Source organism: Paroedura picta, chromosome 7, assembly GCF_049243985.1.
Source record: "Paroedura picta isolate Pp20150507F chromosome 7, Ppicta_v3.0, whole genome shotgun sequence".
NCBI classification, from domain to species: Eukaryota; Metazoa; Chordata; class Lepidosauria; order Squamata; family Gekkonidae; genus Paroedura; species Paroedura picta.
Window position 1 is genome coordinate 122559321 of NC_135375.1, and position 18052 is coordinate 122577372.

Sequence of the window (18052 nt, forward strand, 5' to 3'; positions counted from 1 at the left end):
CCAGCTCGTAAGAGAAGTCAGGAGGGCAACATGGGAAGTTAAGGGTTATGGCCGGCTGGTCACTCTCCAGAGGTCCGTGGGCCACACGTGACCACGCTGGTTTGTCTGCCCCAGCTTGGGCACAGTTGTGCTGCTTTTAAACAAAAACCCAAGTGCTTTTTGCAATCTCATTCCTCGTTCCCTATATAAATACTAGAGGCCAAGCTAGTGTGGGGTGGGGTGGGGTGTTAGAACTCTGCGGATGGCCTCCCCCTCCCCCCAGGACCTAGAAAGGCTGCAGGCTGGAAGTCCCTGGGAAGGGGACTCAGCACCTGGGGCAGCTCTCATGCAGCAGTCTGCAGTCTCAGAGCCTGGAGGGAAGTGGAAGGGGCGGTCAGGGGTGGGGGATGGAAGGTGATTGGTTGGCCGCTGGACAGACAGGTGAGCTGGTTGGAGGAGGAGACCCTCAGGGGCGGGACAGCCACCCTGAGTGGGTGTTAAGCACTGAGTGGCATTTAAGCCATGAGACCAGCTCCTCCTCCAAGCCCTTACCAGAAATATGTGGAACAGAAGAGGAAGAGCTGGGGGTTTTGTACCCTGCTTTTGAGTACCCAAAGGCCCCTCAAAGCGGCTGACAAACGCCTAACCCTTCCTCCCCACAACAGGCACCCTGTGAGGGAGGTGGGGCCAAGAGAGCTCTGAGAGGACTGGCAGGTCCAAGGCCGTTCGCGTGGAAGGGTGGGGAATCAAACCTGGTTGCTCCGATCAGAGGCCGCCGCTGTTAGCTGAACCACCACGTGGGCCCCTCGGTCGCCACCTCCAGGCTGAAGGAGCTCCAAGAGAGCGGCCTTTTGGCCCAGCCGGGGGCTCCTGATCCTGCATCCCCTGCTGCTAGGTGGGCTCCCACGTGTCTCTCGGCAAGCCAGGAGGGGTGAGCACTGTACCAGAGGAACGAAGGGAGCCACGGCATCGAGGCATAAATCAGAACGGCAATAGGGAATGGCTGCAAAGCTACACCAGGGAATTGGGGTGTGGGGGAAAGAAACCACTAGGCCATGTGCACCAAACGGGGGCCTGAATCTATATTAACGAGAGTGGAAAGAGAAAACAGAAGTAAACACGAAGGCAGACGTGACGAGAGACCCTTCCAGGTTTTGTTGGTCTCTTTCATCTCTCTCCCGGCCTCCACTTGGTATACCTTGTTTAATGGTTGCTCCCAGCAATCCAAGGATCGGTGCAGCACAATTCGTGACATCCGGTCGCCATCGTGGTTGCCATAGGTGGAGAGAACATGTCTCACGACAGCAGCATTGGCTTGCTAACTGCAATCCCCTCGGTCGGTCGGTCGGTCCGGGATTCAGTTCAGGAGGGGGGGGGGCTTCTGTCCATTGCAAGATGTCTTAATCTCTACATTTTCAATCCATCCCAGTCTTCATCCTCGTCAAGAGACTCCAGCCTCCTATGAGAGGTTTCCGAGCAGTGCGATTGGATGTCGTGATAGGATCTGCTGTAACCCCTCTGCCTCTGTCGTTTCCTCCTTGTTTCTGTATTGATTTGAACACTCATTTGGTATACCTTGTTTAATGGTTGCTCTCTCCCCCCCCCCCCATTCCATGATATAGCTTTGCAGCAAATTCACTATTGCTATCCTGTATTTGTGGGGGAGGCGATGCAGCAGACCGTCTTAGACAGAGCCCCCCCCAGGCCCTCCCAGCCCTCCCCGTACCCAGGTGCTTCACGGCCTCTGGACATCCCTCGGGGAATTCCTCCCTCTCCAGGCTTCAAGGAGAGCGAATAGAGGAGCAGAGCTGCCTGCCCCCAGATGCTCTCTGCCGCCATTCAGGGAGGGGGGGCAGTGGCTGCTTCAGCCGCTGGTTGGAAAGCCAAGGATCCCATCCTGACTGGCTGCTCAGGGGGGTCGGCTGCAGCATTGGGGGAAAGCCGTTCTCTGCCCTTGGGCTGCTGAGGCATGAGAAACCGGGAGAGCTGCTGAGATTCTGGAAGCAGCAGGAGAGCAGCCGAACGGGGCCACAGGCTCACTTCTGAAACCGCAGCCGAATCCGTCCACCGATTGCCATTTCACACAGAAATGTGGCTGGAATTGTTTGGGCGCATGTGCAGTGAGTGCAGTGCATGTGCTGGATCAGTGTTCTTGCCTTGTGGGGGGTGGGGCTGTCAAGGCGCAGCCCAATTATGGCAGGGGTGGCCAGAGTGCTCTCCAGATGTCCATGGACTACAGTTCCCATGAGCCTCTGCCCACATGTGTTGGCAGGGGCTCAAGGGAATTGTAGTCCATGGGCATCTGGAAAGCCACAGCTGAAACACCCCTGTGATCGGGTTTTCAAGGCATGAGTTGTTCAGAGGTGGCTTGCCATTGCCTGCCTCTGTGTGGCGTCCCGGGACTTCTTTGGGGGTCTCCCATCCAACTACCAAGCCCGTGTAGCTTCTGAGATCTGCATGAGATGGGGTTGGCCCACCTCTGGGTTGGCTCTTATATGCCACTTTTCTTTACCTGAAGGAGTCTCAAATTGGCTTCCAGTTGCCTTTCCTTCCTCTCCCCACAACAGACACCTTGTAAGATAGGCAGGGCTCAGAGAGCTCTGAGGGAAACTGCTCCATGAGAACAGCTGCTAACAGGACTGTGACTAGCTCAAGGTCACCCAGCTAACTGCATGTGGAGGAGGGGTTGAGTCTTGGCAACTCTGCTCAAGCCACCCAGGCATGGGCCTCTACGGGCCTTCCTCCTCCTCCTCCTCCTCCTCCTCAGCTTCCCCCACCTTATTTTATACATCCCCAGTCCAGGGGGGGGGGGAGGGAAGTGGTTTGTGAACTGCCCCCAGCTCGCTTGGAGGGAGAGGCAGAATACAAATTAAATAAATGTGGACGAGGGTGATTTGGTCCGCATCGTGTAGCTGGACTCCCCAAAAGCTCTGGGAACTGAAGGCTCCCTGGGAAGCGATCAAAGCGACCCACATGATGACCCTCCTGATTCCCAGATGCCGGCTGGGTCAACAGAGGGCATTGAAGCCGGTGCGTTGGCTTCTGCTTGCCAGCAGAGGGAGCACTCTCGCCGCTAAGGATGGCCACACTCAGGCGAGGCACGCCGGCCCCAGGGATCTTGAGTCGGGTTGCCAACAGACCTGGAGGAAAGGTCCTGGGAGACTGACTGGGGGCGCTTTGGGGCATGGTGGCAAACAGCAGCACCTGGGAAACAACATCCCATTAAGAGTCCAGGAGGCTCTCCAGACGTCCAGGGACTACAATCCCCATGAGCCCCTGCAAGCGGCGGCTCATTCAAAGGTTCTCAGCCTAGGAAAAGGAAACTGGCCTGGCGCTAAAAGAGGGGCGGGCAAACTTCCAAGGGGAGGGCATCCCAAGGGCGAGGCCCCCCCCCCCACGGAAAATGCCCCGTCCCTGGTGGGGGAGGGGGCGCGCACAGAGATCAAGGCTGGGAAAGGGGGTCGCAAGAGATTGAAAACTGCGGGTTGGGAGGCTCCAGGCGGAGGGCGGCCTTCTAGCTGGGGCGGTCAACAGCATACTCCGTCCCTTTGGCAATGGGCCGCGGAAGCAAACCTTTGCTCTGGGGATGAGGGGGCAGGAGCCCCTCCAAGCAGTTGGCAACCCCACCTGGCAGCCCGATCCCCCTCGGCCACGGGCAGGGAATGAGTGGGTGGGGCTGGCCAATCCGGGGGGGACTCCTGGAGATGGGGGGCAGTGGGTGCCATGCCATCGAGGCCCCCTCCCCTGCCCAGCCCAGCCCAGCCCAGCCCAGCCCCCATTTCCTCGAGGGGAGCTGAGCTGCGTCGCCTGGAGAGGAGCGGGCATTCCGGGGGGCTGGCATCCGTCCGCCGCCCTCCCGGCGCCCGAGAGCCTGCCAGCCAGCCAGCCAGCCAGCCGGCGGCCTCTGCTCTGCTCTGCTCCGCTGTCCTCCTCGCGAGCAAGCAAGGGCGGCCGGGCGGGGCGCAGGAAGCGGAAAGCAGCAGCGGCGGCGGCGGCCGCCAGAGGTGCGCCGCCCGGGCAGAGGCGCGCAGGTCAGTCGGGGGGGGGGGGGGGGCGCCCTGGGGCGCTCCCGGGGAAGGCGCAGGGGCGAGGCCGGGGGGGCCGAGCCGGGTCCCTCCCTCCCTCCCCGGGGGCGCGGCCGCTTGCAGACAGCGATCCGGCGGGCGGGCGAGGCGCGCTACAGGTTGCCGCCGCGCTCGGGACGCGGCTCCGGGAGGGAGGGAGCGGGAGGGAGCGGGCGGGAGGCGGCCGGAGGGGTCCGGGGTTCGGCGTGTGGCCGCTGCAGGCGGGCGGGTTTGCGCTGCCCCCGATCCTGAGCGGCTCCGCCGGGGACGAGCGGGCGGGGCTCGGCTGCTGCGTTCGCGAAGAGAAGCCGCCGCCGCCGCCGCCGTCGTGCTTGTGAGTCGCCGCTTTGCCTCTCGCCGGTTGCCAATTCCGGGGGCGGGGAATGCCTGGCCTTGGGGTGCGGAGCCCGGAGAGGCGCTTCGGCCGGGCGTCGCGCCCCGGAGCACCCCCTCCGCCGCCGCAGCCATTTCCCCCGCGGTCTGGAGGTCGGGCGGCGTTTCAGGAGACCTCCAGGGCCCGCCGGGAGGTTGGCAGCGCTCCAGAGGGCTCTTGGAGGGGAAGCCTCTGTGAAGGAGAGGCCTTGGATTGGGACCCCGGGGGTGTTAACGCAGCCCCCCTGCTTCTGGCTGGCAGAAAGCCGCCTTTGGGGCTCTGTCCTTTCCCGTCCCCAGAGGACCCTCTAAATGGGGGGAAGCAACTGGGGGGGGGTGTTGGGGGGGTTCAGATGCTTCCCTGGATGCTGTCCAAAGATGGCAGGCCCAATCCTGGCTCTCCCAGACCTCATTGGATGGGTCCCGGTGGTCCGAAGCAGCAGAACAAAGCTCGAGCCCGGGGGTCCTCCAAGGCTGGCAATGTTTTATCCGGGGTATGAGCATTGCGGTGCACCCCCACTTTTTTCAGGTGCATTTTGTGGGTGTACACAAAGGCTCATCCCGGGAACAAAACTTTGTGGCCCTTGAAGGTGCTGCTGGATTCGAACTTTGCTCTCCTCTGAGGTGGTTCTCAGAAGGTGAACCAAGTTGAGGGCGGAGCAGTGGCTGACCTTTCCCAGCAGAGGGCAGCAGCTGCAACTATCCCAGGGAGTCAGCCATTCCTGCCGGAGGGGGAACGGAGGTGCTCCTGTGTGCTCAGGGGTGGGATGGGCACGTTCTGTGAAGCAGACCCCCAAAGCTGACGACGTGAACCAACTGTTGGCCTGGGGAGATCTCTGGTCTGAGCCCAGACTAAATATCTTCACAGAGAAGCTGATCCATCTTTCCCCCCCAGAATTGGAGCAACTGAACTGCCCAGAGGTTTCCTTTCTGTGGGTGTTCTGGGCTGTGTGGCTGTGGTCTTTTAGTTCCTGATGCTTCACCAGGAACTGTGGCTGGCCATTTTCAGAGGTAAGACATGGCAAGATGGGAATCTCCTTGTGCCAAAATGTGGATTGTGTGAACAGGTGCTGGCTATTTTATGGCTTATCTAGGAGTTTCCCAGGGGATGAAATGACATTAGGAAGCGCTTTCTCTGTGTCTGTGTGGAGTTCATTAGAAAGTCCATTCAGAAGTGTTTTTCCTGTGTCTGGGTGGAGTTCATTAGAACGTCCATTCAGAAGTGCTTTTCCTGTGTCTGGGTGGAAAGTCCACATGGAGAGGCTCCCATCTTGCTGTGTCCTACCTCTGAAGATGCCAGCCACAGTTACTGGCAAAACATCAGGGACCAAAACGACCAGACCATTGCTATACAGCCCAGAAATCCGACCGCAGCCCCTCTCAGCAATTCTCAGAGGTTTGCCTTCCTTGAAGCACTTCCAGGGGAACAGCCATGCCAACCGGTTGTGACTGGCCGGAGACCCCTTTCTTGTAGTGCCTTAAAGGCTGATGACGTTCCATTCCTTTCCCGCCATGTGACATGGAGCTACATTCGAATCCAGCTCTTTTACCGGCCGCCCTTTGAGACCATATTTGAGCGTAATTTTTTTAAGCCTGTTTACACCAAATGCTATGGTGGTAATTTCTGAGTTGCCGGATTTAGATCCCAGCCTTCTATCATGGACAGATGGGTGGGGGCGGCTTTTGTCACTCTTGACACATGCCCCACATCTACCAGGAGAGAGAGAGGGGGATCCTGAGGTGGAGTTCATTAGCAAGTCCGTTCAGAAGTGGTTTTCCAGCTCTTTATATTTAACGGGGCAAGTTCACGGGGTCGTGTTCCCCCCCCTGCAGGTGTGTGCTGAAGCAGAAGACCCATCTTTGCCTGCCGAGGGGCAGAACTTCCCATGTGCTGACCCTTCGGACTGGCGGCTGCTGGAGGAGACAACGGAGACGCCTTCCCCGCCGTCATGGATACGGAGTCGACCTACTCGGAATACTCCCATTACTCCGGGCTCTCCAAAAAATCCCAGAGGCAAGGGCCTGGCTGTTTTGTGGTGTGAAGCGGAGCCCATGGGGACGGTGGTGTGGGGCAGTGCCTGGGTCTCTCCTGTTTGTGGGTGCCGTTGTGGAACACGGCAGAAGAAGGGGGTTGTGGGGGAGGCAAGTGCAGGGTGTGTGCTGGTGAAATCATGTCCTCTTGGGAGCAAGGGTCAGGATCCATCCCCATCCTTGCAGCAGTGGCGACTTAACACCCATGGGTGGCTCCCCCCACCCCCGTTCCGTGACTGTTTTGTATACCCCCAGCAGTAGGCAGTGACTGGGCAGGAGGGGGCACCACGGGGGGGGGCTGCGAGAAACAGGCAGAGTTGGGGGAAGCGGGTGGGGAGAGGAGTGACTGAGTGGGAGGCGTGGGAAGGAGATGAGGGCAGTAGAGCCCCCCCCCCCTGTGTGTATGGAAGAGGGCATGGGAGTAGGGAACGGAACAAAACTCCAGTTTGGGCGCAAGATGCAGCTGGGGAAATGGGTGGCGTTCATGCCTATGTGCCCCCCTCCCTGCCCAGGAGGGATGCACGACACAGAAAAATGAAAAATGTTTGTGAAAATGGATGCATTTTTTGCCACATAGGGGCTGGGGTAGAGGGGCGCAAGCAGAAGGGTTGACAAGTCCCTCCTGCCCATGGGCTGGGGATGGGGGGGAGGGTGGCCAGATCCAGGCTAGGGGATACCTGGAGATTTGGGGAGGACAGGGCCCCAGAGGGTTCAGTGCTTCCCGAGCATCCCTTTCTCCAGGGGAACCCATCTCCGGTGCTTCATTCCAGGGGATCTCCAGGTTCCACCTGGAGACCGGCACCTTAGCAAGCACCTGGGTTCTCCCCCTCCCATGTCCATATAATTTCCTCCCACCCCCAGGGGGTCAGGGGGCATTTCCTTTGGCCGTCTGCTTCATTGGGGCCATCGCTCACCCAGAACCAAACTCTTGGCCTTCCAAAGGCTGACCTGGTTTTTGACCTCTGGGTGGGAAGCTGGCGATGCCATTGGCGGGGAGCTTTCCGTCGGAAAGGCAGCAGCACAAGCCCAGGAGTGGCCGGTGCCCTTTTGGCCCCCCCTCCCCCCGGCCCTCTCTTTCTTGGCTTGTTCTCCCCTTTCAGCACATGGACTTTTCTTATTTCTTCTGGTTGCACAACTCTCTGTTTGCCACAGATTTAGCTGCCACAAAGAGAGGAGAGCTGATAACTGACTCCTGGCTCTGCAGGGATCTGGGCCTCTCTTCCCCTCACAAGCAGTCCCTGCTCTTTGGCTTCTTCTGAAAGAGGAAAGCCCCATCTTTGAAGAGGGCTGTTTTTTAGGCTCATCTTTTCTCTCCCTTCAGGGGTCTTGATGCGGCTTACCATTGCCTTCCTCTCCCCACAACAGGCCTCTTGCAAGGTTGATGGGGCTCAGAGAGCTCTGAGAGAACTGTGACCGGCCCAAGGTCACTCCGCAGCTTTCCTGTGGAGGAGTGGGGAACCAAACTCAGTCCTCCAGATTACGGTCCACTGCTCCTGACCGCAACACCATGCTGGCTCACGTCTTCGTCCAGCCAGAGACTGTGGAGCTTAGAAATGGTTTGCCCATTGTGACTAATAGAGAGCTGCTGAGGGCTGTGAGTCCACCAGAAGGCACTGCCTGGCATCCTCAGGGGGCTGTCAGCAGGAGAAGACGGGGGGGGGGGTGGTGTGGACGGCTTAACCAAGCATCAGTCCCTGCCTCCGCTCTGCCTTCATGTAACAGGCCCCTCGGACAGACAAAAGGTGTAAATTTTGCACTCGGAGCCTGAGTTGCAGCCTTAACACAGTTGCATTTGTACAGAAGGCGCCTTTCTCTTCTCCTTTGTCCCATACTGGATTGTTCTTGGACGGAGTGTGGTCTTTGTTTTGAATTCCCCCTTTTTCCTCCGGATGCAGCCAGCAGGGTGACCTTGGGCCAGGCCCAGTTCTCTCAGAGCTCTCTCAGCCTCACCTCCCTCACAAGCTGCCTGATGTGGGGAGGGGAAAGGGAGGCGGCTGTGAGCCACTTTGCGATGCATGAGGCCTGCTGGGTGACCTTGGGCCGGTCACAATTCTCTCAGAGTTCGCTCAGCCAAATCCATGGTGGGAAGACGTTGGGAAGGCAGAAAGCCGCCCTGAGACTCCTTCGGGTAGTGAAAAGTGGAGTTCCAGAAACCTCTGAGGCCTGTTAGGTTCCTTTTCGACCAGTGTGCAAGATGAGCCGTTGGTGAAATGCCCCTTTGCTCTCTTCTCCCCGCGGCAAAGGAGCCGAGAGAGGCACAAGTCGCCCCGGAGCAAAGACGGCAGCCGGTCGGAGAAGTCGGTCACCATCCAGGCGCCTCCGGCAGAGCCGTTGTTGGGCAACGATTCTCCCCCGACGGAAGAGGCTCAGGTGAGGTGTGAGGTGTGGGGACGAGGGGCGGGTTTCTGAGCATCGGGTTTGGCAGCCTGGAGCCGAGAGACTGAAAAAGTATCAAGTGCAGCCTGATATTATATTATAAATGCATGACACTGAGAAATGAAAATATTTACTCTGCGAAAAGGGATGCATTTTTTGCAATGGAAGTTACAAATACTGTAAGGCTTCAGTGATAGCCTCACTCTACTGTCTATTCTAAAAATCTTAAACTTAAACCAAATGGCCTGGGCCGGGGGCTCATGGGAATTGTAGTTCACGGACGTCTGGAGAACCCCAGTTGGCCATCCTTGGCCTAGACCAGGGGTAGTCAAACTGCGGCCCTTCAGATGTCCATGGACCACAATTCCCAGGAGCCCCTGCCAGCGAATGCTGGCAGGGGCTCCTGGGAATTGTAGTCCATGGACATCTGGAGGGCCGCAGTTTGACTACCCCTGGCCTAGACCAAACACATACCTCGATACTCCTTTAACTTTTTTCAGTTTCTTGAGCCCCATTTTTGGGGGGTTAAGTATTTTCTCCTCTTTTCCCCTTTATTGGTTGGAGCACCTCAGTCTCTTGGCACCCTCAGGTCCCCTGATAACAGTTCTCGATATTTTGTTAGTGCTGTGTGGTTACATTGTCAGTATTTCTGTGTGAGGGGGGCGACCTGAGGCCATGGTTTCCACAACAGCTGGCATGACAGATGTTGACCCTCTTCACCTTCTAACCCCCCACTTTTATTGGCAAAGAGCGAGATTGGAGTCCTGGAGATTTTCGGGTATATGTTTTTGAGAGTCGAGGCTCTGTTGGAGAATGTGACAAAGTGAGGGCAATTCCGCACAACGGGCCATTTCGCTAAGTCTGAGCGCTATTGAAAAGTGCTGGAAGCAAAAGCAGCAGGTCTCGGTAACGCACACAGCCGGTTCAGTCGAAAAAAAGGCTCTCCCACTAGCGCTCCTATCGTAACGCACAAGTTTCCGGTCTCGGCGAAATCGCAACAGAGAAGGCGATATTTTTCCATGCTTCCTCCCCCCGCCCGTCAATCAAAGAGAGCAGCCAATTAACAGTTGTGTTCGTGTTTCCCTTTAAAAACGTTTTTTTTTTAAAGGCGAAAGATTTATGCAATCTGAAGAGAAACCAGAGTATAACAATTATAGGAAAACTTGGTGTGATATAAAACGAGATTTGGACAAATGGAGAAATTTACCACTGTCTCTGTTAGGTAGAATTGCAGCTATCAAAATGAATATTTTACCCAGATTGTTCTTTTTATTTCAGGTAATCCCTATAGTATCATCTGAGAAACCATTTAGAGATTGGCAAAAGGAATTATCAAATTTTATTTGGCAGGGAAGGAAACCACGGATAAAGTTAATAAATTTGTTTGATAGTAGAGAAAGAGGTGGATTGAACTTACCAAATTTAGAACTGTATTATCATGCTGCAAGTTTTGTTTGGATCAAGGACTGGTTAACGTTAAGAAATAATTATATTTTAAAGTTAGAAGGTCATGACTTAAAATTTGGTTGGCATGCATACCTCTGGTTTGGGAAAGCAGGAATACATCAAACATTTAAAAATCATTGTATAAGGCGGGCACTGTTTAGAACTTGGTCTAAATATAAGAACTAATTGTGGCCAAAAATTCCATACTGGGTGTCGCCACATGAGGCATTATATGGTAGGGAAAAATGGCACTCAGAGGAGTATCTAAAATATAAAGATCTGTTAGATTACTCTGAACAGCAAATAAAATTTAAACAGAGGGAAGATATAACAGTAGCAAGTGGTACCTGCAATTGGTTTCTATATAGACAATTATATGACAAATTTAAAACTGATTTATCAGTTCGAAAATTTAAAAAATGAGGCTGATCTGTGTATATATGAACAAGAAGAGAAATTAATTGCAAAGATCTACAATATGTTACTAAAAAAGGACACTGAGAAGGAAGTGATAAAAGAATGATTCTCTGGGCACAAAATATAGGGCACACTATTAAGCTTCAGCAATGGGAGATGGTATGGAAAAGCGATATAAAATTTACATTAGCAACTAAAATAAGGGGAAATTACTACAAAATGCTGTATAGTTGTTATTTGACTCCGGTATTACTGTCTAAAATATACAAAACTGGTTTAACAAAATGTTGGAAATGTAAATTGGTTGATGGTACTTTTTACCACCTTTGGTGGACATGTCCAGAGGCAAAAAAATTTTTGGGTACACATCCATCAATATAGTCAGAAAATAAAGCTTGACTTGAAACTTAAACCAGAATTATACTTATTAAATATTTTGGATCCTGAAATAGTAAAAGCAAGGAGAATACTATTACTTTACATGATTTCAGCAGCAAGAATAATTTATGCTCAATACTGGAAAAATGAAAAAAATACCAAGTGTAAATGAATGGTTGGATAAGGTTAAGGAGTATGCAGAGTTAGATTAAGTTAACAATATTAATGAGAGACCAAATGCTAGATAGTTTTATAACAAATTGGGAGCCATTTGTAAATTATCTTAAAAGTAATAAGGTAAATGAGAGTATTATTATTGGTTATGTTGAATAAATTAGTTCAGACAAGGAAGTGTATTCTAAAGTAAATATTTATTAGTTGTAAATATGTATTTCATCATATTATTATTTTTAACTAAGGATATATATTATAATTATGAATGGTTAATGAATGATTTAATTGTGAAATTTGGATTTCCAATAATATTTTTTGTGCATGTGGTATTTGAAAACTAAAGAACCTGATTTGTAGATGGTCAGAGGTCTTTTCTAAATGTTTTTTGTTGTTGTTGTTATTGTATGTTTTTGGTTTTGGGGGGAGGTGTCTTTATTATTATTTATTATCGGGGGTTAAGTGGTGTTGGTGGTAATGTTTTATAGGTTTTGTGTCTTTTGTGTGGTTGTGTAAAACTTTCAATAAAAATGTTGAGCACAAAAACGTTTTTTAAAAACACGAAAAGACCCGTAGCAACGCATATTTGTTCATTTGATGTATCAGAAAGACCTTTTTTTGCTGGCTTAGGAGCTGGCGCTTATTCATTTACACGTTCTGAAATTAAAAAAAAATCCCCCCCTCCCCAGTGCTATTTCTGGCCGAAATTAGTGCAGTGTCGAATAGGGGGCTGTATTGTGCTCGAAAACTTTGCGGACAATTGCTTGTGGAGGGATTTAAGCCATAGAAGCATTGCTGATTTGTTGCTTAGGCTGGTTTAAGGGGGAAAAAATGGCGATCGGGACGCCGGAAGCTCGGGTGCAAGAGATTAGGGAGGGACATGCTTGCTATCACTATACTGAGAACGCACATGTCTTTTTCGGATGTGTTGCAGGTTGTTCTCAAGAGTCAAGCGGGTTTTAAGGGGGAACCCACTTTTGTGGATTCCTCGAAAATTGCTTTTGTGGATTCCCCGAAAATTGCTACAACGAAGCGATTTTTGTGGGAGTGTTGCAGATTGTGTACGACGTCGTGAATAATGCAAAATAAATAGCGTTACACAATGGTAACACTTCAGCAACATTAATGCTGTGCGGAATGGACCTGAGTGTTCACTCTTCAAAGATCATGCCCCGGAAATCTCTTCCGTGGGGCAACCTCCTGAAACTGTATGTCCAGCAAAGGCCCTCTGTGCTATTTCCTGAGGACACGGCCTCTTCCTTCACTTCTCATTCCACCAAGGTCACGAGCTTGGAGTGCTTCAAGGTGCCCAAATGTTTCACGCCTACGGTCCGGGGTCCGCTTGTAATCCGAGTCACTTTCAAAATGGGCTGCTGGTCAGCGTATGGGGCTGGGAGAAATCCCTTTGGCTGTTTGTGGATTGGGGGTGTTGTTGTTTTCCCCAGCTGAATCGGAGCCCTCTGTCCGCAGGCCCAAGGGTGGCCCAGCTCTCACTGCCTCTCTGGAAGCCTCAAAGCAGCTGCTCCCTCTTTCCCACGTGGTTTTCCTTCTGGTTATTAGAATGCCTTTGTGAATCCGACAGACTCCTCGTTGCCTTTCCTGTTAATTCAGAGTTTTATTGCCAGCTTTCGGCCCGCGATAGAAGAGCTGGGTCAGTGGTCTTCCCCGTGTTGGGGCTGGAGGCCTTTTCTTGTGGGGGAAGGAGGGATTTTTGTCGGGGCAGCCGTGGCGGGAAGTCTCCCTGATATATTGTCCACGTAGGGGCCCTCCTGGGTTTGAACTTGCCTCCCGGGGTGTCAGGAAAGTCAGGCTGACAAGAGTGTTGAGAACTGAAGCAGCTGTCAAGGGACTGGGCCAGGCTGCTGAGGGGTCTTCGTTGACGGGTCTTCGTTGACGGGCTGCCAGCAGCACGTGTGGCAAAGAGACACCTTCGCTCCGAATCATCTTAGGCAGAGGCTACAGGCCTCATGCTCAGGAAGCAGGCGATGAACCAGCCGTTGCTGACCCCCTGCCTCGGGCCACGGGGGAGCACATCGGTGGGCTAAGTGGTTTAGAGCAGCGGCCTCTAATCTGGAGAACTGGGCTTGACTCCCCACTTCTCCTTCTCCTGCTGGGTGACCTGGAGCCCATCACAGTTCTCTCAGGACTCTCTCTGTCCCCCTCCCTTCCCATCCCGCGAGATACCTGCTGTAGAGAGAGGAAGGGGTACACATGAGGCCTGCTGGGTGATACTGGGCCCATCACAGTTCTCCCAGAACTTTCTCAGCCCCCCCCCCCATCCATTTAATGAGAGAGGAAAGTAAGGCAACTGTAAATCCCTTTGCAACTCCTTAAGAAGGAATGCTGGGTTTTATACACTGACTCCCACCCGGTGCTCATATCCAAAACAAGCAGGGTGGAGTGTGTGTGTGTGTGTGTGTGTGTGTGTGCATCTGCCTCAGCACATTCTGGCTCTCAAGTAAGCCTGGGGTAGGGTGGGGGGCAGTTATCAGAGATGACCATTTCCCCCCATGGTTTCTTGGTGGTCTCCCATCTGAAGAGCTTAAGGAATCTGGACGGATTTCCCTTTTTCAATTTTTAAATTTTACTACCCAAAGGAGTTTCAAAGCAGCTTACAATAATCTTTCCCTTCCTCCCCCCACAACAGACACCCTGCGAGGGAGGTGGGGCAGAGAGAGCTCTGAGAGAGCTGTGACCGGCCCAAGGTCATCCCACCGGCTGCATGTTATTTTGTACGCACAGAGAGCCAGAATGTTGGTGCTGAATCCTCACTGGGAATCTTCCCACAGCCCCTCTTGCACATCTTCTCTGCTTGCTGTTGGTACACGCCCGCCCAAACAGTTGTGTTTTTATGGGGCTGTTGGCCGCCTCCATTTTCCGCACCCGTAATTATCGCACATGACTAATGGCAGCTCTGTGTGTGAAAAGGAGCACTTGGGTCATGCTCTTCTGTTGCGGGGTGGAAGTTCTGGCTCTGGCGGGCGAGGGGGCAGGAGCAGAAGGGTCCCTCATACGGCCTGGGACGTTTGTGAGTTGGGCAGGCCTGGAGGTGGGAAAGGAAGTTCCCAAGATCCCCTCTCCGGATTTCTTACTCACTCAGAAGTGCAAGACTGTTTTGAAAGTCTGCGGGAGACCAAAGTGCATAATGCCACCGATTCACCCTGGAGTTCACTTCTGCAAGGCCCTTCCAGCAGAGCTGCCTTTCGAACGGGGCATTTCCCACTCCTTGGATCCCTGGGCTTATAAGTCTTAACGGTGTGCGGTTTGGGCTTTCTCCTCAGGTTTGAACATGCTTCCTCACACTGCTGCCGTGGAGCCCTTTCCACAGTTCTGCGCATTCGCCCCCAGAGCAGGGATTCCCAGCCAGGGTTTGGGGGACCCTGGCCTCACGCGAGAGATCCCCTGGGGTTCTGCGACCTTTCCCGGAAGTTCGGGTGCTCCCTGATAGCACTAGATGTTATTGGAGCCCCTTCCCCTGTTGCTCTGCAGGCCTCGCCTCGTTCTCCACAGGGGAAACGGGAGATGATGGACCGATGGACTGGCTGCCTTCCACACCAGTCACTTGAGGCAAGGGCTCCACTTCTAGGGGCTCCCAAAGAGTCTGTCTGGAGAGTCTGTCCCCTTCATAGGATATAATGAAGGGATGGGGGCACCCTCTTCGGGAGCCCCTAGAAGTGGACCCCTTGGACCAATCCTTTTGAAATTCGGTCCTGGTAAACCCAGAGAAGCCAAAATTCCCCTTGTAGTCAATGGCGCCGTTGACTTTAATGGGTGCCGAAGCCGAATTAGGCCGTTAGTGCAGGGGTAGTCAACCTGTGGTCCTCCAGATGTTCATGGACTACAATTCCCACGAGCCCCTGCCAGCGTTTGCTGGCAGGGGCTCCTGGGAATTGTAGTCCATGAACATCTGGAGGACCACAGGTTGACTACCCCTGCCTTAGTTTGCAAGCCTAGTGGTGGCATGGCACTCCTTCCACACCCATGACTTATTTCAGGGCTTCCTGCAGGGTCAGAAAGTCTAAAAGGGCTGCTCTGGGAAGACTCCAGCATTTGTGGATGTGTGGCCCCACGAAGGAACCTTCGACTCAGACGGGTTCCTGGCCCGCCTTGCTCAGTCCTGGCTGTTCTGACTGGGAGCCGCTCTCTGGCCTGGGGACGTCTCTTTAAGGCCAGCTTCTTGAAGTGGAGAACCAGCAAGGCCGTCTGAATCGAATCACCGAGTTGGAAGGGGCCATGCAGGCCACCTCGCCCAACCCCCTGCTCCGTGCTCTCTCTGGCGCCTTCTCAGAGGGCTCCGTTGACTGTCCAGAGGTTGTGCAACAAAGTGCAGGTCAAAGAAGCCAGAGCCACAGGGCAGAATAAGTTAAAAATCGCAGTTTATACATCATGCATTAACTACCTTCTAGTGTATTCAGACGTCGAAGCAAAAGAACGATGCTAGAGTCCAGGGGCACCTTTAAGACCTACGAAGTTCAATTCTGAGAGCCAGGTGCCACTGGACTCAAAGTGGCTTCTGGGGTGTTGTGATGTCCAAAGAACCGGTGATGGAAAATGTCCGGAAATTTCCTTCCTTTACATTTTTCCGGGAAAAGAATTGTGCTGGTGGCCGTGGGAACAGAAAAATAAGCAGTACTTGCAAAACCTACATTTATTTTACTGCTCCCAGAACATAAACGGGGTCGTTCCCCCCCTCCCCAAAGTGCTTCTCTTCTGTCTGACAGAACGTGGGGTGTGTGGCAGTGACACAGCTGGAAAGGAAAGGGCCAGAGAAGGGTTGCCAACAGCCTGTTTTGGTCAGGAGCAAAGAAGTTCAGGGGAATGCAGCGAGGAAGGTAGACGGGAGGGGGAAGGGGACCAACCAGCACGTTATGCAGAGGGGCCCAGGGGCCCGGGCGGAGGAGAGAATCTGGGATTCTGCCTGGAGGCAGGAAGGGAACCTAAGCCACAGAACAAATGGGATTGAGCCCCTCCCCTGGCCCCAAAATTGCCATTTTTAAAAAGTGCCTTTGGTTGATCATCCAGGGTTGCTGCCACACATACGGAGTGGAAGAATGGTTGGTTTATGTGCCTGTAGTCTGCCTGGGAACCCATGTGCATGCTCTGGCACTGCTCTTCTTATTAATGTATGCTGGTGTATCTTAAGGTGTATCTAAAAAGAAAAACGTAATTTTTATGTACCCCACTTTTGACTACCCAAAGGAGTCTCAAAGCAGCTTCCAATCACCTTCCTTTCCTCTCCCCACAACGGGCACCCTGTGAGGGAGGTGAGGCCGAGGGAGCTCTGGGAGAACTGAGACTGGCCCAAGGTCACCCAGATGGCTGCATACGGAGGAGGAGTGGGGGAATCGAACCCAGCTCTCTGGATTAGAGGCAGCTGCTCTTAACCACTGCCCCACACGGGAAGGTGGTGCTTTTCACCACCTGAAGGAGTCTCAGTCCCCTTTGCCCACCAGCAGCTGGGGTGATGAAATGTTCTTTTCTTCCCTTCAGGATGACAACTGGGGTGAGACGACGACGGCCATCACGGGGACCTCAGAGCGCAGCGCCTCCCTGGAGGACGTGGCCATCGTCGGCAAGGACTTGGAGGACAGCGTTGGCGCAGACTGCAGGCGCTACCTGGTCTTCACGGTGGCCACCGTCCTCGGCCTCCTGGTCTTCCTCACGCCCGTCGCCTTCATCCTGCTCCCGCAGATCCTGTGGAGGAACGAGCTGCAGGCTTGTGGCACAGCCTGCGAGGGCCTCTTCCTCTCGGTGGCTTTCAAGCTCCTGATCCTGCTGATTGGGACGTGGGCCCTCTTCTTCCGCCCGCCCAAGGCCAAGCTCCCGAGACTGTTTGTATTCCGCGCCCTCACTTCCATCCTCACCTTCCTGCTGGTCTTCTCCTACTGGCTTTTTTACGGGGTCCGCATTCTGGACGCCAAGGACCTCAATTACCAGGGGATAGTCCAGTTTGCCGTCTCGCTGGTGGATTCGCTCCTTTTTGTGCATTATCTCGCCCTCGTGGTCCTGGAGCTGAGGCAGCTGCAGCCGACATTCACGGTCAAGGTGGTTCGGTCCACGGACGGCGAGTCGCGCTGCTATAGCGTGGGACACATCAGGTACGTTGAAGGCCCCCAGGAGTTTTGGGAAGGGGGAGCCGTGATGCCTGTCCCCTGATATCGCGCTTTTTGTTTTAGGAGTGTAATGTAAAATGTTAATTTGTAGGCAATTCAGAATCGATGTAACCAGAGACCACCAATCGTCAACCAAAGAGTTCAACCAATTCACCGGTGTGTTAAGACACCCGTAGTCATTTGGTTTAAAAGAATCACTTTAATTTGTGGCTAAAGTTAGTTCCTTTACAGAGGGCTCCAAACAGGTATATCTTTCCTTGCCTTGAAACTAGTTGTGTTTGTCTGTAAGGTGAGGTTAGGGGGTTGCAGAGTTATGGTGGCCTTGCTGAGTTTTCATGGTAAGAGACAGGCAGGGGTGGTTTGTTGAGACCTCCTAGAAGCATAGAGTTGGAAGGGACCTCCTGGGTCATCTATTCCAACCCCCTGCACTATGCAGGACACTCGCATCCCAATCGTTTGTCCACTGTAATCTGCCACCCCCTTGAGCCTTCACAGAATCAGCCTCTCCATCTGATGGCTCTCCAGCCTCTGCTTAAAAATGTCCAAAGATGGAGAACCCACCACCTCCCGAGGAAGCCTGTTCCACTGAGAAACCGCTCCCACTGTCAGGAACTTCTTCTGGATGTTGAGACGGAATTTCTTTTGAATTAATTTCATCCCATTCATTCTGGTCTGTCCCTCTGGGGCAAGAGAGAACAACTCTGC

The 18052-nt window shown here is 53.5% G+C and overlaps 1 protein-coding gene across 3 annotated transcripts in view; it reads left to right on the forward strand.

Annotated features, from left to right (window-relative positions):
- The first annotated feature begins 3699 nt into the window (after positions 1-3699).
- VANGL1 (VANGL planar cell polarity protein 1) overlaps positions 3700-18052 on the forward strand; it is a 54298-nt gene continuing 39945 nt past the window's right edge. Inside the window, exons 1-5 of one of the 3 annotated variants that reach the window (XM_077346274.1) lie at positions 3700-4010; positions 5311-5426; positions 6249-6429; positions 8690-8816; positions 16725-17332. In XM_077346274.1, the coding sequence (XP_077202389.1) occupies positions 6365-6429; positions 8690-8816; positions 16725-17332 (800 nt within the window). In that variant the 5' untranslated portion in view covers positions 3700-4010; positions 5311-5426; positions 6249-6364. Of the gene's footprint in view, positions 4011-4236; positions 4378-5310; positions 5427-6248; positions 6430-8689; positions 8817-16724; positions 17333-18052 lie in introns of those variants that run through there. The other 2 variants (XM_077346273.1, XM_077346272.1) reach the window with 2 other exon arrangements.